A 24,151-nucleotide genomic window follows, 5' to 3' on the forward strand; every position below is an offset into this window, starting at 1 on the left:
TTAAAATAAATATATCGGTAATAATGAGACTAATTGTGCCACATTTCAATCACCGAAATCATCGATACAAATCATGAGCTGATAAACTAATCGCTTTCCTCACCCTCCCTTTCATTTCAGTACTTTCGTACGATCAACACGCGCGTATCGGTTGTATATATAGAGACGTGGCAGGGCCAGAACCAGGCGCAGATCGACGGTGGAAAGGATATTAGTAAAGCAATATCTAATTTTAATGATTATACAACTAGGAATTTATATAAAATAGATAAGGATACGACGCAGCTGCTAACGTAAGTACTCGTGATTGATTTTCGCCTTTCTTATCACAGAGCAGAGCGTAACCGTTTGTGTGCGTCTTTCCAGGGGTGAAACGTTTGCCGGTGGCGAAGCGGGCATGTCCGTGCCGGAAACCGTCTGCACTACGAAGGCCGTCGGTATTAGTGTAGATTTCAATACGTACGAGCCGCATCTGCTCGCGGGAACGATGGCGCACATGATTGGACACAACATCGGCATGGGTCACGATGATAACCGTAAGTAGCAGCAGCAGCAGTAGGAAGATATGGGTACTAAAATAACTTAGCTTCAGGTTGCACTTCCGAGTTCTTTAGTCTCTAAAGCTCCTGATCCAAAGACCATTTTCGTTTGTTTCTTTATCTTTGAAAATCATACAAAGCTTACACACAAGCATGCACGGACGATCAAACAAAATTGAAACGAGTCGACTGAATTTCGTCAAAAGTGGATTTACTCAAAATTGAGTAGAATTTTACGAGCTTTTTCAGGGTAAAACTTCTCGAATATAAGGAAAATCGATAGACTGAGTTAATTTTTCAAGGATTTTCCTCAAATTCGAAAAGTTTTTCCCACTTTTGAGTAAATCCACTTTCGACGAAATTGAGTCAACTATACTCCGTGTGCACCTACGGACAAAAGCAATAAAAGATTCACCACCGCCGGGATTCCTTTGTGTGTCCTCACCATTGTAAAGCGGTTGCACGCCCCTCGCTTGCCATCAAATAGCCTCGAAAATTGCGAGCATGTGTGACCGACCGCGCGTTCTTCTCGCTCCGCATTCGACCCCAGCCAGCTGTGCTATGCTGCCATCGCACAACTCGCTCGGATTCGATTGTTTATTCGACGACATTCATTGCACTTTTTCATATATCGACAGGCTGGCTGGTGTGTTGGCAAGGAATATGATCCCTCTCGCGCCGGATTGGAAAACGTCATACGTATATGTATGTATGCTGCGCTTATGTGTGTCAGCAGAATTCACTGAATGGGAAAAAAGAGCCCTCTTTGAAATCGGAGAAAGCTCCAAACCGAAACCAGGCCAGTGCTATTGACACTGACCAGACTAAATTGCTGGTGCGATGGGGGTTTGGTGTGCAACTGAAGCCGTTTAAAAAAGAAACGTCCTGCTGTTTGCGCTCATTTTTTCTCGGCACGCAACTGTCAGGGTCCCGCACCAGCCTTTATATTCAATGCAGTCTACTGACCAAATATTTAAAATCTTATCATTGCTTCAAATTCACATTGTAATTAATTAAATACTTCAATTACTGTCAAATATGGATTGTTTGATTATTTCATAATAATATAATACTTTCTATACCGTGTAAGGTATTTGAATTAAAATTATTACAGTTTTTTTAATATTTAAATTCCTATAAACGTAGTTTTAATACGACGCACTAATTTTGCTTAGTTTTTCCCGTGCCCGCAACTTGTTTCTGTATCAACAGCTTCTGTTCGGTAGTCGAAAAACGGTCGCTGCTGTTTCTGGCTTTCACTTGCTTGATCTTCTTTCTTGTTTTTTCAGCCCTTCTAGGTCATCTCGTCGACTGTCGACACTTCCTAATTTAGGTCCTCAATTGCTTCCGCTGTTGCACCAATTTATTTTTTCATATATACAGCACGTGCACCAGTGTACATGTTGAGACACAGCTATGATGGGAATTTTCCCCCGATGAAGCACTTCACTTCACCGTATTTTCCTAGCACCAACACTAGATCACGATCTGATGGAAACTTAAAAACTCACGCGCATTGAACATAATCTACAGCATGCGCTACCTTTCGATGCCCAATTTTTCAATATCATTATACACTCAGGTCTTTTTTTACACGGGGGATACGTACCGTGTAAAAAAAAACCGTGTAAAAAAAAACCCTACAAGATTTTGATTTTTCGCATGCTTAAATGTTTTTAAAAAATCGGATTTGAATGCCATTTTTAATTAAAGCATGATATGGTCCATATACACCATTTACACCAAAAATTGTAATTTTTTTTAAGTATGCCATTCGATTACCAATAGCTTGAAACGGATAATGTGATTGGAATCAAATCGATAGGTTGTATCGTTGTCGAGAAATCGTTAAAAAGGTACCGTGTAAACCGTGTAAAAAATATATGTTGCAATAAGGAACAAAACTATCAATTTTAACGAAATTTTGAGAACCACTGTATCGTTTTGCTATGGAATGACTGTATAAGTACATGCAATTCAGTTCCCTCTAATTGACACTGGAGTATGAGTTAAACTTTTCTGCTATTAGCATGTCATGAAACTTAAAACGAGAGTTGATCCCAGACCCTGATAAGACAAACAATTCATAGAACATCCCAGAAAAGCCTGGAGTTTTCCTGAAGTTCTGGGAATGTTTCGTAAATTTCTCTGCACTTCCTTGAGATTCTCTTGACATCCTCGAGATTTTCAAGACTTCCTCGAGATTTTCAAAACTTCCTCGAGATTCTCTTGACTTCCTCGAGATTCTCTTGACTTTCTCGAGATTCTCAAGACTTCCACGAGATTCTCTTGACTTCCCTGAAATCCATTGTACTTTTCTAAAGTCCTCAGAACTTCTAAAAGTTCTCTCAATTATCTTGAAGTAAATGGAACTTTTTGAAATTTTTGAACCTACCCAGATGCTCACGGAACTTTCATTTTCCAGATATTCATAGAACATCCCAGAGAAGCCTGGAGTTTTCTTGAAGTTCTTGGAATTTTTCGTAAATTACACTGGACTTTCTCGAGATTCTCTTGACTTCCGCGAGATTCTCTTGAATTTCTCAAGATTCTCTTGACTTCATCGAGATTATTTTGACTTCCTCGAGATTCTCAAGACTTTTTCGAGATTCTCAAGACTTCCTCGAGATTCTCTTCTCTTCTCTTCCCTGAAATCCACTGTACTTTTCTAAAGTCCTCAGAACTTCTAAAAGTTCCCTCAATTATCTTGAAGTAAATGGAACTGCTTTGAAGTTTTTGAATTCACCCGGATGCTCACGGAACTTCCATTTTCCAGATACTCATAGGACATCCTAGAAAAGCCTGGAGTTTTCTTGAAGTTCTCGGAATTTTTCGTAAATTACTCTGGATTTCTTCGAGATTCTCTTGACTTCCGCGAAATTCTCTTGAATTTCTCGAGATTCTCTTGACTTCCTCGAGATTCTCCTCACTTAACTGAAATTCACTGTACTTTTCTAAAGTCCCCAGAACTTCTAAAAGTTCCCATAATAAACTATCCTGAAATAAATGGAACTATTTTGAAGTTTTTGAACCTACCCGGATGCTCATGGAAATCCCATTTTTCAGATATTCAGAGAATATTCCAAAAAAGGTTGGAGTTTTCATGAAGTTCTCGGAATTTTTCGTAAATTTCTCTGGATTTCCTCGAGATTCTCAAGACTTTCTCGAGATTCTCAAGACTTATTCGAGATTCTCTTCTCTTCTCTTCCCTGAAATCCACTGTACTTTTCTAAAGTCCTCAGAACTTCTAAAAGTTCCCTCAATTATCTTGAAGTAAATGGAACTGCTTTGAAGTTTTTGAATCTACTCGGATGCTCACGGAACTTCCATTTTCCAGATATTCTTAGAACATCCTAGAAAAGCCTGGAGTTTTCTTGAAGTTCTCGGAATTTTCGTAAATTTCTCTGGATTTCTTCAAGATTCTCTTGACATTCGCGAGATTCTCTTGAATTTCTCGAGATTCTCTTGAATTTCTCTAGATTCTCTTGATTTCCTTGAGATTCTCTTGACTTAGCTGAAATTCACTATACTTTTCTAAAGTTCCCAGAGCTTATAAAAGTTCCCACAATTAACTATCCTGAATAAAATGGAACTATTTTGAAGTTTTCGAACCTACCCGGATGCTCACAGAACTCTCATTTTTCGTATATTCAGAGAACATCTTAAAAAAGGCTGCAGTTTTCATGAAGTTCTCTCTCAATTTTTAGTAAATTTCTCCCCTAATAAAAATAACCATAAAAGAGAGCTTAACGACGTGTTCGGGGTATCATCCAAACCACTTGTGGGATAGTTTACCCATCCGGGATACAGTTCGTTTATGGTATTTGTTTATTAGGGTCTGGACTTCCTTGAGATTCTCTTAACTTCTTAGAGATTCTTTTGACTTCCTTGAGATTCTCTTGACTTCCCTGAAATTAACTGTACTTTTCTAAAGTCCTCGGAAATTCTAAAAGTTTCCGCCATTATTCTGAAGTAAATGAAATTGCTACCCACATAGATGCTCATGGAGCTTTCTTTCAAATATTTAGACTTTCCTGAACTTTTTTGGACTTCCCACAGCTCCCACAATTTTTTTCAATTCAAGGAGGTTCCTGAAGTTTACAAAATTTCCCAGAAGTTCTCGCAACTTTCCTAGAATTTTTGAAATTTTTCTGAAGCTCACAGAACTGCCCTGAACTTAATAGAACAGTTTTAATAATCCCTAAGCTTCATTCATAACCTCTGAACTGTCAAAAATTTTATGAAGTTTCCACCTCTCTGAAGTTTTGTGGATTACATAAACATTTGGGTGCGTCTCGAAATTCTTCGATATTTTTCCAAAAAAATTAAACTGCAAATCATCTTCCCTGAAGCTCTCCCAACTTGTACGCTACTTCTTTAAAAATGGTTCCCGCATTTTCTCGATTTTCACGATTTTTTATTTTGAAGTTCTTTTTATGAATATCTATGAAGTTCCCCAAATTCTCTGGACTCCTGTGTTCTTGAAGATTTTAAGGTTCCCTTAATTTTCCTGAAATTTAAGTGAAACATTTTATGAAGTTCTTAGGTTGTTATTGAAATTCTCTAAATTTTTCTGAAATAAATTAAACTGCCCATATAGGTATAATCGGATTTAATTCTACAACATTTTAGAACTTTTCATAACAGTCTAGACTTTACTATTCAAAAGACCTCTGAACTTCTTCTACCCTTTTGAGCCCACGTGGTCATATATGACCACGCGCTAAACTCAAAGATTTTTAGCAAGGGATCATACACTGCCATGTTAATTAAACCTAATTTGACAATTCTAAGTTTTCCAAATTGTCCAGGAGTTCAGGCTGTATGATCTACTGGATCAACCAAGGCCTGCACGTTATCCATAGTGATGACACCTACCCAAGTACGTTCAATGAGTTTTTGTACATCACTTATAATATATTTAGATGTATATAAGATGCTCAAGGTTCTCCAAATTATCATGGAGTTCAGATCAAATGACTGATAAAATCCTCTTAGCTACGAAACAACTCCAGACAGGTTCATAGAGATTATACACATAATTTACGTTTCAATCCCATGTGTATACGATTGTCTAGGTTCTACAAATTGTCCATGAGTTCAACTTATTTGATCTACTGGATCAACCAAGGGCTGCGCGATGTCCTCAGTGAAAACACCTGTCCAAACATGTTCATAGAGTTTTTGCGCATCACTTATAATCTATTTTGAGGTTTATAAATGATGATCACGTGAAAATCCGGACACATTAAAAACGCTGCCATTAAGGCATATTTTGAATAAAGTTTTTCAAAATTTCACTGAATCAAGCTAAGAGTGTAGAGAATTACAGTAGGCATTGGTTGTCAGGATAAGTTTACTTGTTTACATCATGGCTTCACCGGAGCAAGCACGTCGCAATTCCCGGTCTATCCACTCGAGAGTTAGCAAAACTTTTGAATTTGTCGAACTCCACGGTGTGTGACGTTCTGAAACGGACTTGACAAGCTGCCTCTACTCAAATTACATCAAAAAGTGTTACAGCGGAAATAACGTCACAGTGTTTCGAAAGGAGATGAATCCGGCCAATACTCCTGAACTAAGGCCAATTGAGGAATACTGGTCAACTGTGAAGTACATGCTGAAGAAAAAGGGTGGAACCAGGCATGGATAATCATTTGCATTCATTTCGTGCATTCATTTACATTCATTTGCCTCTAACTTTTTTCTTGAACAGCATTCCTAAAAAACATGTATAGAGCTTTTGTAGGTTTTGTTATTAGCTACCACTTTTGTCAGCAAGTCAAATTCGTATCTCTTATGCATGACGAACCAGAGTGAACAGAAGCCACTACTGTTTTTCAGTGAATGTTTTTTACATTCACTGAAAAACAGTAACAAGTTCTGCCCGCTCTAGTTCATGATGCATAAGAGATACAGATTTGAGTTTTGAGCAAAAGTTGTAGCTAATAGTAAAACCTACAAAAGTTCTATACATCATTTTGCGGAATGCTGTTGATGAACAAAGTTAGGGGCAAATGAATGTAAATGAATGTATGAAATGAATGCAAATGATTTTCCATGCCTGGGTGGAACTGCAATTGACCCAAAGGATTTCAAGCAGAAATGGAATTTAGCCAAGATCTTAGCAAAAGATCTACCAGATCAACCACGACTGATACAAGACCCTTAGTAACGAAACAGCTACAATCAGGTTCATCAAATTATGTACATCATTTTCGTTTCAATCTTATTTGTATAAGGTGTTCTGGGATCCCCAAATTATCCTGGATTACAGGCTATTTGATCTACTGGATCAACCAAGGCATACACGATTCCCTCAGTGACGATACCTAACCAAACATGTGCATTGAGTTTTTGCGCATCACTTATAATATATTTTGATGTATATGAGATGCTCAAGGTTCTCCAAATTATACTGGAGTTCAGATCAAATGATCTACCAGAGCCGATACAATGCCCTTAGTTACGAAACAACCTCTAACAGGTTCATAGAGATTATGCACATCATTTAGGTTTCAATTCATACTTCATGCTACTCCATACCCATGCAAGTCGATACAATTTCCAACCCGAAAGAAACCCTCGCTCAGACTGGAATTAAACCCACCAAAAACTATTTATGTATAGTTTTATTTACTGAAGTTTCAAAAATATTCTGGAATTTAAATCTTAACTTTCTACAAACCTCTGTACGATGTGTGGATTATGTTATGCAAATCATGCATGATGTGCTAATCCTATAATACTAATAAGGCCTCGGAGTTGATGCGAGTTATTGCTCGCACCCTTGTCGGACCATGCCGAGATGTTGATGGCTGGTTGTATGTCACAACTTGAAGAAGTTGATCGTGCTTGTCAGTAAGTTCAGTAAGTAATTGCTCAGTCATTTCGTGATCATGTTTGAGAATATGTTTTCGCTGAGGGACATCGTACATGCCTTAGTTGATCCAGGAGATCAAGTAATCCAAACTCCAGGACAATTTGGAGAACCTAGAGCTTCGTATACACATGAAATTAATACGTAAATGATGCGCATAATTTATTTAAAAAACAAACTGTTTGGAGTTGTTTCGTAGTTCAGGGCAAAGCATCAGTTATGGTTGATAGGGTAGATTTGATCTGAGCTCCAGGATATTTTGGATAACATTTATCATCTTATATACATCAAAATAGACTATTAGTCATGCGCAAAAACTCTATGAACATCTGTGAGTTGATGTCGTCACAGAGGATGCCGTGCAGGCTTTGGTTGATCCAGTATATCAAATATACTGAGCTCCAGGACAATTTGGAGAACCTAGAACATCGTATACGCATGGAATTGAAACGTAAATTATGTGCATAATCTCTATAAAACTGTTTGGCGTTGTTTCGTAACTAAAGTCATGGTCGTCACTGAGGATGCGGTACAGGCCTTGGTTGATCAAGTATATCAAAAAGACTGTATTCCTGGGCAATTTTGTGACCCGAGAACATCTTATACACATGAAATTGAAACGTTAATGTTCTTCGCAATCTCTGTGAACCTATTTGAAAATGTTTCATGACTAAGGGCTTCGTATCGATCATTGTTGATCTGGTAGATCTTTTTATTTTAACTCCAGGATAATTTGGAGAACCTAGAACATCTTATACACATGTAATTGAAACGAAAATGATGTATATAATCTTAATGAACTTGTTTGGAGCTGTTTCGTTACTAAAGGCCTTGTTGAAGACATGGTTGATCTGGTAGATCATTTGATCTGACTACAGAATAATTTGGACGTCCTAAACTATTACTTCCCTTGCAAAGGAAGGTGTTATCAGAGATTTTATGCCTCACAAGATCCCAACGGCACCGAATGGGATTGAACCCAGGCCATTTGGAGTGCGAGGCATAGTCACGCTTACCACTACACCACCGGCACCGCTAGCTGTCTAGACTTCCCAGAAATGTGTTTAACTATTTAAAAAAAAAACTTCATATTATTCTTCTGAAGTTAATTGAACTGCCATGAAGTTCCGAGATCTTCCTCGAAGTTTCCATAATTTTCCTGATGTTTTGAAAACTTTGTTGAAGCTCACGTAACTTTCCCTCAATCTTCCTTCAATGTCTATGCACTTCCCTAAAGTTCCCTAAATTTTCAAATTATTCAAAAACTATCCTGATTTTCATATAGGTTTCCTGAAGATCTTGAAATGTCTCTGAAGTTTTTGAAATATTCCATAATTTCTCGGAACTCCTTGAAAGTTTTTGCAATTTTCGTGAAGTTCATTCAAGGACTGCTTTGAAATTCTTTGATCATCCTCGAAGTACTCGGAACTTCCTTGAATATAACGAAACTTCCTTAAAAAAAATCTATGATCCCCTTTGGAACTCTCTGTACTTTCATTCGGAGATTTTATAACTTCTTAAAAACGCTCGCAATTTTTTTAAATTTCATGAAACCATCTTGATGTTCTCTGATCTTCGCTGAAGTCCCCTCGAATCCACCATGGAACATGAAACTACCTCTACAATATCCTTCCATTTTCTTATTGATCATTATCCTTATGATCATTAAACTTCCCTAACATGTTCAAAATGTTCAAGACCCTGTCAAAACTTTGCTGAAGTTTTCTTTTAAAGTTCCAGCAATTTCCATTAAATTAATTGAACTGCCCTAAGCTTCTCTGATATTTACTGATTTTCTCGCAGCTTCCCTGAAGGTCTCTCAAATCTCCTGAAATAAATGGAACTGTCCTGAAAACCTTAAAACTTCCCTGAAGTTCTCTTGACTACTATGAAGTTTTCCGTAAAATTTATGTTATTTCTAATAGCACTCTGAAGTTCTCTGGACTTTTCTGAGATTCCCGGAACTTCTTTCAACATTTTACAGAAACTAACTTGTCGTGACTGGACAGAGGTTTTCATTCTCGGGCACGCTTCCACGAATCTGCCGTTCAGCTGGTGGTCCGATGTAGTAACCGGACCGAGGTTTCCAGCCTCAGTCACGGTTCTACGAATCTGCTGCTCCCTCTGTTGGTCCGCTAGTGCCACTATCTCTTCTGCTGGTGGTCCTTTGCTGTTGGTACGCTCTTTCCACTTTTCCGTCATAAGAATCCCGTCAACGAGCTTAGGTACCTCATATTTATACCTCTAGCTGTATCAAAATTCACGAACCAATCAGATTCTATTTACATACGGTCTATCACGCTTCACGCTCACTCGATTTTACTCATTTCTATTCCATACTAACTCTATCTACTACATAACTGTCTTGAATTTATCGGAACTTGCCCTTACAAATCTTTATACTTACCAGACAGTCTGAACTTTCCTGATGTTTTTTGGCACACCCCTGAAATCCATAAAGAGCTCAAGACATAGCTTCTCAGAGCTTTAATTCCGTCGAATCCCTCAGAGATACTTTATTGAAATTTCAAAAATGTTGCTCAATTTCTCTCTTCTCTGTAAGTTCTCTTGATTTCCCTGCAGTTCTCTGGATATCGCTGAAGTTTTCAAATGTTCTTAAAAGATCCTGCAGTTTTATTGAAGCAAATGGAACCGATTTAAAATTATTGATGCTTCCCTGAAATTCCCAATTTTTTTCCAAAAGTTATCGGTACTTCACTTCTGTTCTCGCATTTCGATTATGAAACTTCTGTGAAATTCTCGGCATTTCCTTTCATTCCTCCGAACGTTTTCAAAGTTCCTACAATTTGTGTAAAGACAATGGGACTGTCCTCAAGATCTCTTGCCTTTGCTGAAGTTTACGTAAGTTCCCTGAAGTTCTTGCAATTCTCCTGATCATGTTCCTGAAAATGCTCGGAAATTAATGGAACTATCCAAAAGATTCTTAAACTTCCCTGAAGTTCTATGAACGGTCGTGAATATTTGCATCTTATGCAAAGTTCTCGAATTTTTTCTTAAGTTCACTGCACTTCCCGGAAGTTCTTTGGACTATCCTTAAATTTTTGGAAGTTCTCTATTTTCCTGAAATCATGTAACTGCCCTGATGTTTTCAGAACTACTCTGAAGTTCACTGAAAAAAAACTTGCTAAAGTTAATCAAATTGCACTCATGAGAACTAATGGCGGTAAGCTCCAACTCGGAATAACTTTTAATACCATTCCTGTTTGTATGATTTCCAAAGTGCTTGTTTTGAGCCGTGTTGATTAGCTCTGATGTCGACATCAAAGCAGCCGGAAATTCTTGATCGGGATTTAATCCGCAGATAAAACCGGTTGGACCATCATAAATGAATTTTCCTTAAATCTTTGGGAGTTTCCTGAAACTATCGGACCATCTTCACGGCCAATTAGATCAACCCAAATTTGAGTTCAGTTTACTCAAAATCACAAAAAGTGTAGGAACTCAGCAATTACTAGATTTGCTTGATGTTTGCTATGAGAATCCTCAAAAATCAGCCGGAAAATGAAAAAAAAAATACGAAAAGTTTACTCAGTCTAGTAGTAGGACCAGTAGACTGAGAGAATCAATTTTTTACCTTTCTCATATTCGGGATTTTTTTCCTGAAAAAAAAACCTGGAAAAACCAGAACAAACAAGCGGCAAATTTGATCATCGCTGAGTACCTGAGTACGGATTTATGAGTAAACTGAACTCAAATTTGGGTTGATCTCATTGGCCGTGTTTGTCATTTTTCAAAATTCAGCTCCAGTCATCACTTCCAAAAAAATTGACATCTATTGAATTGACCGCAAAGAAATCTGGCATCACTGGTTTGAGCTCAGGAGAGTGTAAATTTCAAAATTTATATCAGTCCTACGTTAGTCGCAACTAATTCAGAGATAGGTTTTGAAACCGTGACCAGTGTTGCATCATTCTCAGATTAATGGCTAAACTCACTACACCACTATTCAATGCAACAGTCTTCCATCCCCACAAGCATCGTCCTCATGGCTCATGACTCGGTCCGAACGAAACGAAACCCATGAAATTCAGTAGGTTATTGAAATGAAAATTGTTTCCCATTTATTTCTGTCAATGTTCCATTTCCACCCTCCCCCATTTTCCTAGACCAATAGAAAAACGAGAACCGACCTATGGTCGGTGCGGTGACCATCAGCTCTTATTATCAGCGATTTTTCAGAAGTATATCCTCTATTTTTTTGCTATTGAACTTCGCCATCATTGGTGACCGGCCACTTGAATAATCCTCCATCGTTCTTTGTTTTCTTTTTTCTTTTCGTCGTCGCAGGTGAGGAGTGCGTTTGTCGTGACTGGCACGGTTGTATAATGTCCCAGTCAATTGTCGGCTTGGAGAACGTCCAGCCGTATAAATTCTCCGACTGCAGTCATCAGGATTATATCGAAGCACTGCGGTACGGGCACGGCCTCTGCTTATTCAATAAACCGAACGAGGTAAGTTCTTTTTTTTTTGTGGCTATTTTTCGTCTGTCTTTGGTTTTGGGGAACTCTCCGTAGATTCGAACGTGGCTCTGGTTTTTTTTTAAAGGAATTAGCATTTCATGAGAACGAATGATCATCGAAAGCGAACTGGGTGGACGTTAGCCTTTTCTGAGTGCTTAAGATGTTTAGAGTTTCGTCCTATACTCTTAAATTTCAATCTCACATAGTTACAAATTTAGAACTCTGACTTTGTCATTATTAAAATGGCAACAAAATTTCGGTTTGGATTCGAATATAAGAGCAACACGAACTTAGAGACACAAAAAACTTCCTCGAGCATTTGGCCCACCCTGTATCGAATCATTCAAATCGAAGCACCACACTGGCAGCAGCTGGTCCGCTGAAAAACCTACTAATATCGAACCGATGCGCTTTCCATTATTCAATCAGCGTCGGCCCTAATTTCAAATTTATGTCCCTTTTTCCGCTCTCTTTCTCGCTCCACCGTATGCGGGAACGGGCAGAGTTACCAAAATACGAAAGCTATATAGGATTCAATGAAGAATTCAGAGCCACTCGCTAAATGAGTAATGAAGCGATTGATTGTGTCCTCCCCCCACCAAGCTGAAGTTCGAAATTGGCTAAACTTTCTAAACTACAATAACAAACTGTGTTCTCCAACTATTTTCCCCCGCCAGGTCGTGTTTCGGAAAAACTGCGGCAACGGAATCGTCGAGGAGGATGAGGAGTGCGACTGCGGAAGTGCGCTCGACTGCGACAAGACGGACCCGTGCTGCGATGGCATCACCTGCAAGCTGAAAAAGGAATCCCAGTGCGCCTCTGGACCATGCTGTGATAAATGTATTCTAAAGCCTCCGGGCATGATCTGCCGGGATGCGCACAACGAGTGCGACCTGCCGGAGTACTGCAACGGGGAATCCGGACAGTGTCCGCCCGATGTATATAAAAAGAACGGGAACCCGTGCGGGATGAATGCGACCGGGTTCACCACCGGTAAGTACAAGACCTTAAAAAAATAGAGATTTTAATTTGATCTCGAAACTAGCGCTCACACTTTTTACTATTTCGGATGACCCTGTGGACAAGTGGATACTTCAATGGTTCAACGGTACCACACACTTAGAAATAACTATTTTTACACTAGAGGCAAACGATCTTTGACATACACTCATAAAATGAATCACAAAACCAGTGGAAAATATCCATGTGAATTTCACATAACTTTCATGTGATCCCATAATTGGAAATTGCACCACTAAATCACATGAACGTTATGTGTCCAATGAAATCTATATGATTTCTCATATAGATTTTCCAATGCTATGTGATGATCAGGTAAAAATCTCGCGTAACATTTGAAAAGGACCTATCCTCGTTGATCGATTCTCTTCATCGACTTTCTTTTTGGCTTACCACGGCAACATAAACGAATTTCTCGCTAAGCTCGCAGCACAGTTTGACAGAAGATGATGTTAGCTTGCACCTGAATCAACACACTAAATGGAAAATTCATTTGCAGTCGGGTTATTCGAAAAAGAGAAAATCGATGAAGAGAATCTAACAACAATGATAGGCCCTTTTCTCGTGTTGCGCGAGAAATCATTGTTTTTTTTTTGGAAAAATACTATGTGCGTTCCTAATAGAAACTAAGTGAAAACTTTTTTCAGTGTAAGTCATGTAGGGGAAATCTATGTAATGTCGGCCTAAATGCCCCTAATTTGAATAAATTCAGCAATCCACTAAATTTTCAATAGCGACCAAAAATATACATTACTACCGTCCCAATGACGCGTTCATCATGATAAAATTGAAAATAGCCGATTTCTGGTGATGGGCCCAATCTTAGATCCATAGGCCAATATTAGAGCCATTTCCCATATTAACAATATTATAATACATATCAAGCTGAAAATTGCATTAGGTCCTTTGTATCACCACGACCATCTTAAGACATTCTCTGGTATTTTCAGCACACATATCGATAAAAGAAGCTTTCATCTAGCATCTAATACGACAAACACAACATGAAACGGTTATGTGCTCATGTTATTAACGAAAAAGAGAGTTGACGAAGAGAATCGATCAAGATTACTTAGGACCTAATGCAATTTTCAGCTTGATACACCTCGATGAAACATAATGCACTGGTAACGAGTCTTGCTCAGAGAGTGAGTCACTTTTACTCATTCGAATTGAGACATTTCTAAAAGCGTAGATGACCTACACGGAAAGAAAAAAGTACCTAATTTGGAGTTCTTTTCACCCAGGTTGGTAGATCCGTGCGCCAACTTAACATTGACTTCTAGCGCTTACTCAATTTTGAGTTGTTGTCATTAACACGCATGTAAGCAGGATTACATACGTCAAGTTGAAACTACTCAAAATTGAGTTTAACACAACTTACTCAATTTTAACTTGGCGCACGGAACTGTCGAGTTGGGCGAATAGAATTCAATTTTGGGTTGTTTTGCTCTTTTTGTTTTTGGCAACAGCAGTGAGAGGCATCAACTCAAAAGTAAGTTTAAAGAACTCAACCGTTGGGTAGTTTTGGTTCTCCGTGCAGGATGAGTCTTTGTCCGCGGGAAATCAAAATTGAAAGTCATTGTTTACATTACAGTTTCCAGACCATTTTCACATGTAAGTCTAAATTTGATTCGTACCAATATATCAGATGGTCATCAGTTATACACAATCTATTTCCCGTCCAATAGCTCCGCTTTACCCTCACTTACTATTGTGGTAAATCGGAACGGGTCATGATAATCTGTTTTATATATAGCCCATCAGCCGTATTCGCCTTAATGGAACTTGTCATTGAAATGCTCAAATCTGGATCAACAATAGAAAAGGGCCCATCAGCATTTGTAAACAAACCGTTCCAAAGCCCATTCCTCACAAATCGAAGGCCACCCACACAAACCAACACCATCAGGTGGAACTTTTCCCTATTCGATGATGGTGTTGGTTTGCGTGGGTGGCCTTCGCTTTGTGAGTAAAGGGCTTTGGAACGGTTTGTTTACAAATGCTGATGGGCCCTTTTCTATTGCCGATGAAGGAAAAATAACCAGTCCGCATCGTGCTCTCTTGCCATTTGGATCTATTTATTTTTTGCTAAAGGAATATGTTCACGAACAGCCATAAGAATAGAAATTATTGCATGGGTATAACCTTTTTGTTTCGTCATCGGTGGGTGAAAATGATGATGCTGGAATGCCACAGCAACAAGCACCTATGAGAAGTGCCGATTAATATTATGACAATAACAACCCACAACCTGGTTCTAAATAATTAGTGTTCACTGGAAGGCCATCCGAGGGCCCACAACTCCCGTAGTCTTTTTTTTTCCTTTGATTTGTTTTCCGTCGATTTTGTTTTCCGTGCTGAGCACCAATGCTATCGACGCCACGGAGGCACCTGGACCCTACCTATCGACCCATCAACTCATGAACCGGGGGACCAACGGATTTACTTCCCTTACTCATCAGAGATGTTATGCCTCAGAACATCCCGGCGGCGCCGACTGGGAAAGAACCCAGGCCTGCTGAGGTGTGAGGTAATCATGTTTACCACTACACCACCGGCGCCGCTCTCCCGTAGTCTTGATTAAGTACACAGCAAAAAAAAATGTAATATCGATCAACGTAATTCATGCTGATGTATGAAATAATGATGTAATAGCAAAAAGCAGATACAATATTGCATCAATGGATGTAATTTTGTTCGGAAAATCGATGTACATCGTACAATGTGATATTACACAACCGATGGATTGACCTGGTTGCAGCAGTTTCGATGTAATATTCAACAACTTTTTTTGCTGTGTATGTATGTCTTGAATTTTCGCTGCAACTATATGAACTGTAAGTAAAGTGGTGTAGCTGTTCAATTGATCCAAGTGATTACCAGATTACCCACCGGAAGATCCGGAACATCCGTAAAATTTATTACTGCGTAAATTTTATCACAGTAGTATATTAGTTGATCATCGGCTCTGAGTGGTCACCAGATGACCCTTCCGAAGATCCGGAACATCCGTAAAATTTAGTGCTGCGTAAATTTGATTAAAGTAGGCCATGATTTATTTCTAAAGACTGTTCTCGAAAAAAAAAATGCAACAGGCAAAAATGAGCACCAAAAATATATATATTTTTGAAACTCTCAGGGAATAAATAAACACATATTAGCTATGTTTCTGCAAAGCTGAATTATTCTACCTCCTCTCCTAGGCTAAATGCCCGCATCTTGGACTTGATTGGCCTGAGGCTGGTTCGCCTCCAACGTCTTGGACTTAACGCTACCCATCAAATCCTGTGCAACACTTGCGCCATCTTTCTTACACACTTTCATCCACTCTTTCTTCAAACCATTGTCGTTTTTGAGGACCTTCCCTGTTTTTCGGAGCTTGCCCTTCATAATAGCCCAGAATTTTTCTATTGGGTGAAATTCTGGTGAGTTTGGCGGATTTGCCTCCTTCGGCACAAAAACAACATCGTTGGCTTCGTACCACTCGCGAAACCGGTGATGTCGCGTAATGGCACGATGCCAGATGCGGCCAAACAGAGGGTTACCTTCGCGGGACCGGAGGAAGGACAGCAGGCGCTTCTGGAGGCATTCTTCTTTATATATTTGGCCGTTGATGGTGCAGGTCGTTATGTACGGCTTGCTGAATTTGCCGCACCCACAGATCGCCTGCCACACTAAGTACTTCTTGACAAATTCGTCGACCTTCATCTTCCGGAACTTCTCCGGAACATCCAGGCGGGACTTGCCGACGAAAAACTCCAGGCCGGGCATCTGCTTGACGTATGTCTCGCCATCCATTACGATGCATTTCGGCTGGCTGCACCAACCACTCGCGGTACAGCTTCCTGGCGCGGGATTTGGCCACCGTATTCTATTTATCAGTTCGGTTAGGCGCCTTTCTTACCTTGAAGACATGAAGTCCGGCCCGCTTCATTGTCTGCTGGACGAACCAGACGGAAGAATTGACCTTCTTGGCCACGTCCCGAATCGAAAGGTCTGGATTGCGCTTGAAGTAATCCCTCACCTTCCTTACGTTCACGGGGTCGATCGTCTTCGCTTTTCTTCCGCTGCCAGCTCGCCGCTGGGTCGTCTGGGTCCCCTTGAACGATTTTATCACACGAGATATGGTCGAATTGTCGATTCCAAACTGTTTCACGATCCATCTGTGGGAATGGTCTGGATTCCACAATCGCTTCCATATTTTTTTGTCGAAGCACTTCTTGCTTGCAAGCCATCTGTATAACACCTTGACAGATTGTGACGAGATTCGCCACATGTAAACATTATACTCTAAACTAGTTTTACTCAAAATTTCATCTACTTTTACTCATGCAATAAAAAGTTGGCACAAAAGAAAGTGTTGCATTTTTTCGGAGTACAATCTTTACAACTAGGGGATACGGCTCTAATGTTGGCCTACACCCAACCGGTGGATGTAAGATTCGCTTACAATTATGTGGGATTCATCATCAGAGGATGTAAGTGGAGACCGCATGAACCGAGGATGCGATATACCTAGCTGCGGTCCGATGTAAGAAAATTGGAGACCGAAAAATGTGCCTAAAAGCAAACATGAAGCGCTCATTTTCTCGCATGCTCGACTTCATATGCTTTTTCTGCTGGATAGATTCGAGATAAGTGTGTGCGTCGTTCTTCAATGTTCTACAATGTGCGTCGTTGTTCTACAAGCTTACTGGTATAGTCGAAAGCGTAGATTGAACACGAAATAAAAATGCTCGACTTCGTATGCTTTTTCTGCTGGAGAGATTCGTGACAAGTGTGTGCGTCGTTCTACAATGTTCTACAATGTGCGTCGTTCTACAAGCTTACTGGTATAGTCGAAAGCGTAGATGGAACACGAAATAAAAAAAGACAAAAAACCATTCCATCGCCTGCATGGTAAATTTCTAACATTCGTTGCGATGTTCATGAACAGAGGATGATAGGCACTGGAACTAACATTCATTGTAATAGATTTTTGGTTTGCGTGTATGGATCTAGGATTGGGCCCATCGCTAAAAATCTGCTATTTATCAATTTTATCTAGATGAACGCGTCATTGGGACGGTACTTATGGATATTTTTGATCGCTATTGAAAATTTAGTCGATTGCTGAATTTATGTATGGGCCCAAATTAGTGGCATTTAGGCCAACATTACATCCATTTCCCCTATTTTTATACAGGGGAAATGGATGTAATGTCGGCTTGAATGCCCCTAATTTGGGCTCATACATAAATTCAGCAATTGACTAAATTTTCAATAACGACCAAAACGAGAACGACGAAGGCAACTCAGCTCTAATGGCAGAGATCAGCATTGACGAGTTGAAAAACTCCATCCGAACGTCGCAAAAACGTAAATCACCGGGGATCGATGGTTTGCCGGTAGAGTGCTACGAACTTTCGACGTCATCTATCGAGAGCTCTACTTCGTTATTAATGTAGCTATGACAAATGAGCTCCCATCTGATTTCGCCGGATGGCACTATTGTGTTGGTTAAAAAGCGAGGTGGGGATGGGACAGCAAGAGCATACCGTCCGATCGGCCTGCTCAACCTCGATTTTAAAATCCTCTCCCGCGTGATGAAGGCCCGCTTGGAACGAGTACTGCGGATCCATCGAGTCCTGAGCGACTCTAAAAAATGCGCAAATACCGACCGTTCTATTTTCCAAGCTACACTCTCGCTCAAAGATCATATTGCGCAGCTAATCGCGAGGAAGCAGAAGGGGAAGATGATCTCGTTCGATCTTGACCACGCGTTCGATCGGGTCTCTTATGATTTCCTGCATCGGACCTTGTTCTCTCTGGGCTTCGACCAGGGTTTCGTCTGTTGGCTCTCTCAAGTCGCTGCTGCCTCTTCATCACGGCTGCTAGTGAATGGGTGCCTCTCAGAGCCGTTCCGTATAGAACGGTCCTTACCTCAGGGAGACCCGATGTCGATGCTGCTGTTCGTGCTCTATCTTCATCCCCTCCTCACACGAGTGGAGCGTGTATGCGCTGGTGACCTTTGCGTTGCGTATGCTAATGACATCACGGTGATTGCCACCTCAAAACACACGATCGACCGTATTTATCAGCTGTTCGGTAGCTTCGAGATCGTATCCGGGGCAAATCTAATAGCGAATTCGTTTATTATCGGGGTTGGAACCAGTTCCAACCCGTGCGAACCCGAACTTTTTGTCAGTGCGAACCTCGACCCGTGCCAGGTTTTAAAAACAAACGATCAAACTGACGTTTGCTAGAAAACAAGCAGACCCAATCTTGATACCCGATCCAGGTTGGAACTGAATAATAAACGAATTCGCTATAAATCGGCTGCAAACAGTGGCGATCGATGTTGGTTTCATCAATGGAGATCGGCTGACGATACCAGGGCTGCAGACAAAGGAGAATGTCAAGGTACTGGGCGTTATTTTCACCAACTCAGTGCGACTGATGGTTAAACTAAACTGGGACGCTTTAGTATCGAGGATCTCGCAACTCATATGGTTGCATAACATGCGCTCCCTTTCCCTGCAGCAGAAAGTTCTACTGCTGAACATCTTCATCACAGTGTGTTATTCCACCCCAATGTGCTCACACGGCGAAGCTGACATCAACGATGGGGACTTTCCTTTTTCGTGGGCTACCCGCATAAGTCCCAATGCAGCAGTTGGCGCGCAGCAGAGAGCAGGGTGGAATGAAACTGCAACTGCCGGCGATCAAATGAAAAGCAGTTCTAGTCAATCGTCACCTGCAGGTGATCGTTTCCCTTCCCTATTATCAGTCCCTTCTCGCCCAAAATATTCCTCCCCCCGCCGATCTTCCTTGCCTAAAACTTCTCTCACAGCAAATTCCCTTATTTCCACACCACATCCAACAAAACCCCCCCAGCGATCAAATCCATCGTTTCTACTTGGAATAAACTGAGCTACCCAGAGTGGAACGAAACCATCCAGGCATCAATTGGAAAAAGATCTGGATGAACATATCATCGAGAAGGCTATCGTCGAGCCAGCGTACTGATCTCTACCTGCTAGTGAACGAGAAGACGGAGCACTGTAGACTGATGAACGTCATCGGCCGTGCAAACGACCCAAACTGTCAGCACTGTGCGGTAGGAATCGAGACTTTGCAACATAAGTTTTGCGAATGCCCTCGAGTTGCTGCAGCTTGGGCACACATCCAGCGAAAATTGACGACGACGCTCGGCGGCTGGCAGATGCTGAGCTTCGACAATCTTGTACGCCAATCTTGAGTAACATGACAACAGCGAGAAGAAATTATATTTTAGAAAACGTTCATTAAGTACATCAACTTTGTCAATGTGAATATTAATAATAGAATCAATGTAGGCGAGCTAGATTTCATTTTGACTCTAGAAGATTGATATATTTTTTAAATATCTTGAATTGCAAGACCTAAATAAACAATATTAAAAAAAAAGAAAAATTAGTACCATCCCAATGATGCGTTCGTTCATCAAGATAAAATTTATAAATAGCAGATTTTTAGAGATGGGCCCAATCTTAGATCCATAGGCCAACATTAGAGCCATTTCCCCTATTGGCTCCGAGTGGTCACCAGATGACCCACAACTAATTTCAAGATCAAGATCAATGAATTGTCTTGATTAGCTGTTCATTGGATCTAAGTGGTCAGCAGATGGCTAACCGGAAGATCCTATGCCCAAATCATATTTGAAAATCATAATTTTGTTATGTTTTTAATTGTTGCATGGGTGTATCGCGTCATTCTTCAATAAAATATAAGAGATAGTTTATTTAACTGATATTCTATATTACCTTGAAGGTCATCCGATTACCACCCAGAGTATATCAGTATTAACATAACAGAAATCACCATGTTGTTGCATTCTATAGGATTGCAGTGAAAAATCAAGTCATTCTTCGATCAATTATACAAGGTAAGATAAACGGACGTTCCGCGTCTGACGAAGGATTTCAATTGTTCCAAAGCACTATTCAATGACCACTAAAAGTCTAAAATCAGGCTTTGTATCTGGAAGCATTATTCTGGTGTATTTTATATTGTGCTGGAGAAAACCCTTGCATCCTACAAAGCGGCAGCTTGCCAAGTCCGGCTAGAATAGGCAATGCACCACATGCTGCTAAAGAAAAGGCAGTAGTCTCATCAGTAGGCATTCCTCCTGATTAAATTGCTGGTTCATGGTCACAAAAGTAACGTAAGTTTCGCTTTTCAGCCCACAACTGCAGACTGCTTGCCAGACACGGAACTTTTCGGAGAATTTCGACATCTTTTTGATTTTAAATTTATCTGGAGTACTCTTCCGGTCAACCGAGATGTAAAATTCGACAAGTTCAAAAGTTTTGCTGACTCTCGAACGGATAGACCGGGATTTTCGTTACGAGCGTGCAGGATCGCATCGCGATGTGCTTGCTCCGGTGAAGCCATGATGTAAACAAGTGAACTTATCCTGACAACCAATGCCTACTGTGATTCTACACAGTTCGAAAAAGTAGTGTAAGTTTCTGATCAATATGATGCACATAAATGGAGCGTCACATATCATATACGTTTACATTATATATCATGTAAAGTTCTGACACATTTCAAGCAAATATTGTATACAAAAGCCCATCTTTGTAAACAACATTGTTTGCTAGTTGCTCGGTTGCGTGAAATGAAATAAAAGTCAACGTGATTGAATGTTTACATCACAATTAAAACTCAGAATTTTTATCTGTGTATACACAGTGAAATAAAAAAAAGGAATACTCAAAATATACCTTAATGGTAGCGTTTTTAATGTGTCCGGATATTTTCGTGTTCAACCTTTTTTAAATGTACGGGAAATTACAGGGAAATACCGAGGGGAACGACTTCTAAGAAGCAGGAAAAAATTTGCTTTGCTGTTGTGAGATGATCGCACGCTTAGTAGCTAGAAAGAAAATTGATGAAGATTTTGAAAATTTCCTGCAAAAAGGTGTAGAGCGATGCGAGTAGATGGAAATACATGCAAGAGATGAAACAAGATTTTTCGAAGATTGATTCGCTAGCGTGAGATTTACCAACCATCTTAAATTGAGATTTAGATGTGTCGCACCCTCAGGGAAATCCAGAGAACTGCAGTTCCATTATTTTCTGGGATGTTCCAAGTATTTCGATCAGCTCCGTTTATTAATTACAGGAAGATTAAAGAAGTGCCGAGGAACTATAAGGTATTCCGAGAATTTCAAAATCGTTCCAAAATTTTCTGGAAAACTTTGGGGACCTAAGAGAAGTTCCATTAACATCAGGAAAACTGTTGGAACGTAAGAGATGTTCCAAGAAATTCTTGAAAATTTAGGGAACGAAAACTCCAGGCAAGATTTCAAAGGAAGTTCCATGACCTTCAAGGAGGTACTTATCCAAAACTACAGGTAATTTTCAGGAGCATCAGCAGTGACCGAAGAATTTTGAGGTAGATCAATTAACTTCAGGAAAATTACGGGAACTGTGAAAAGTCCGGGGAAATTCAGGGAATTCTAAAGAACTTAATTTAAGATAAGAGACCCAATAACTTCAGGGAATCACCGAAAACTTCAGACGGGGACTGTAGACTTATGGGGAATTGCAAAAATCTAGAAGAATTCGTAATTTTGTTTCGGTTTTCAGCCTACAAGAGAATTTTTTTTTAAAGTTGTATCATCGTCAACGTTTCGATCCAGGGAATGAGATCTTTTTTTTTTTAATCTAGTTTGTTTAATGAAAGGCTCAATGGCGTTACCTTTACGGAGCCGATAATCTATTGTTCATTATTTGTAACAAAATTTACTTAATTCTATGTCGTGGTTTACCCGAGGCTAGAGAGGTACATTGTCGAAGGATAGGATCAGGGGCGGAGCTTGGGTGTAAGGTTTCGTTGCCTCATCAGAGCTTTGTGTATGAAAGGTAGTGCGGTTTTAGTTTCGTCTGGATTTTGACCGGCTATGGTGATCAGTGGGCGACGATGAGACTCATCGAGACGGAGGGACAAGACAAACAAAAACTATTATAGAGAGGCAAAAGGAAAAGGAATTAAATTCTTATACTAGACATTTGCAGCAGTGATGGAAAAGTTCGCGAATATTCACTATGACACGCGAACTTTTCCCTTGGTGAACTTCGTGAACGTTTCCAACACTGCACAGTGGTCCTGAATGCAGATTTGGTGGAATGATATGTTTTGAGCCTGAAATTGAAACTTTAGACTAAAAGTCTATTCTACAAAGTTGTTCCTTGTAGTTAGGCCCTCATTTTTATGACAATGAATTCTAGGGTGGTTCTTATTATCATTTAGCGCCACCCTAACTCAATTCAAGAAAATAGCTCTAAATCGGTCAATTTAAGAGATACAAAAAAGTTGTTTCCAACAAAGTTGCTTGAAATTAGTTCAACTATATAACTTTGTAGAAGAATGTATACCTTAATTTATTCAAACAAAAAAGTTAGACTTTTGATTTTAATGATAATAAGAACCACCCTAGAATTCATTGTCATAAAAATGAGGGTCTAACTATAAGGAACAACTTTGTAGAAGAGACTTTTAGTCTAAAGTTTCAATTTCAGGCTCAAAACATATCATTCCACCTAAATCTGCATTCTGGACCACTGTGCACTGATTTGCAGAAACACATAAATCGACTGCATATAGCAGATATCGCGGGTACCCAACACGTCTCTGATAGGGATGTAGGATGTTTCTTCCTTGGGCCTCGAGGGTATTCAATGGCACTCTCTGGCGTGATCGATGTCATCGTAACCTTTTCCACACCGACAGATGTTTCTGTCCACGAGGTTTATTCTATGAAGATGCGCATCTAGCGAGTAATGGTTGGACATAAGTCTACTCATCATGCGAATGAAGTCACGACTTTAGTGCAAGCCTTTAAACCACGCTCTTGAAGAAACATTAACAAAAATTGAATGTAACCACCGTCCAAGATGTCCAGTGTCCCAATCGGTTTGCCAACTCGAAAGGGTGGATGAGATCTTTATCAAGGCTAGTTTTAGATTGGGACCCTCAACTTTTGGCACTCAATGAAAGGCGGTATAACTTTATGTCCCCTGAGAAAGGCCAATGCCTACACACTTAATTTCTCGCCAAGATTCGCACAGCCGAGTGCTCGGCAATCAATTTTATTTAGATTCAGCAAAGAATTTGCCGAGACTCAGCAACCAAACGTCACTTTTGCTGAGATCTCAGTAAAACAGATTGCCTAGCACTCGGTTATAAACATCTC

The 24,151-nt window shown here is 40.0% G+C and overlaps 1 protein-coding gene across 1 annotated transcript in view; it reads left to right on the forward strand.

Moving 5' to 3' along the window:
• mmd (mind-meld) overlaps positions 1 to 24,151 on the forward strand; it is a 1,436,357-nt gene that overhangs the window by 1,213,377 nt on the left and 198,829 nt on the right. The window contains exons 10-13 of the mRNA XM_065226841.1: positions 121 to 293; positions 367 to 536; positions 11,728 to 11,891; positions 12,578 to 12,893. Of these exons, the coding sequence (XP_065082913.1) occupies positions 121 to 293; positions 367 to 536; positions 11,728 to 11,891; positions 12,578 to 12,893 (823 nt within the window). The remainder of the gene's footprint in view (positions 1 to 120; positions 294 to 366; positions 537 to 11,727; positions 11,892 to 12,577; positions 12,894 to 24,151) is intronic.

This window comes from Ochlerotatus camptorhynchus, unplaced genomic scaffold (assembly GCF_037179485.1).
Source record: "Ochlerotatus camptorhynchus isolate MF236.1 unplaced genomic scaffold, CSIRO-AGI_Acam_v1.1 ptg000262l, whole genome shotgun sequence".
Taxonomy (NCBI): Eukaryota; Metazoa; Arthropoda; class Insecta; order Diptera; family Culicidae; genus Ochlerotatus; species Ochlerotatus camptorhynchus.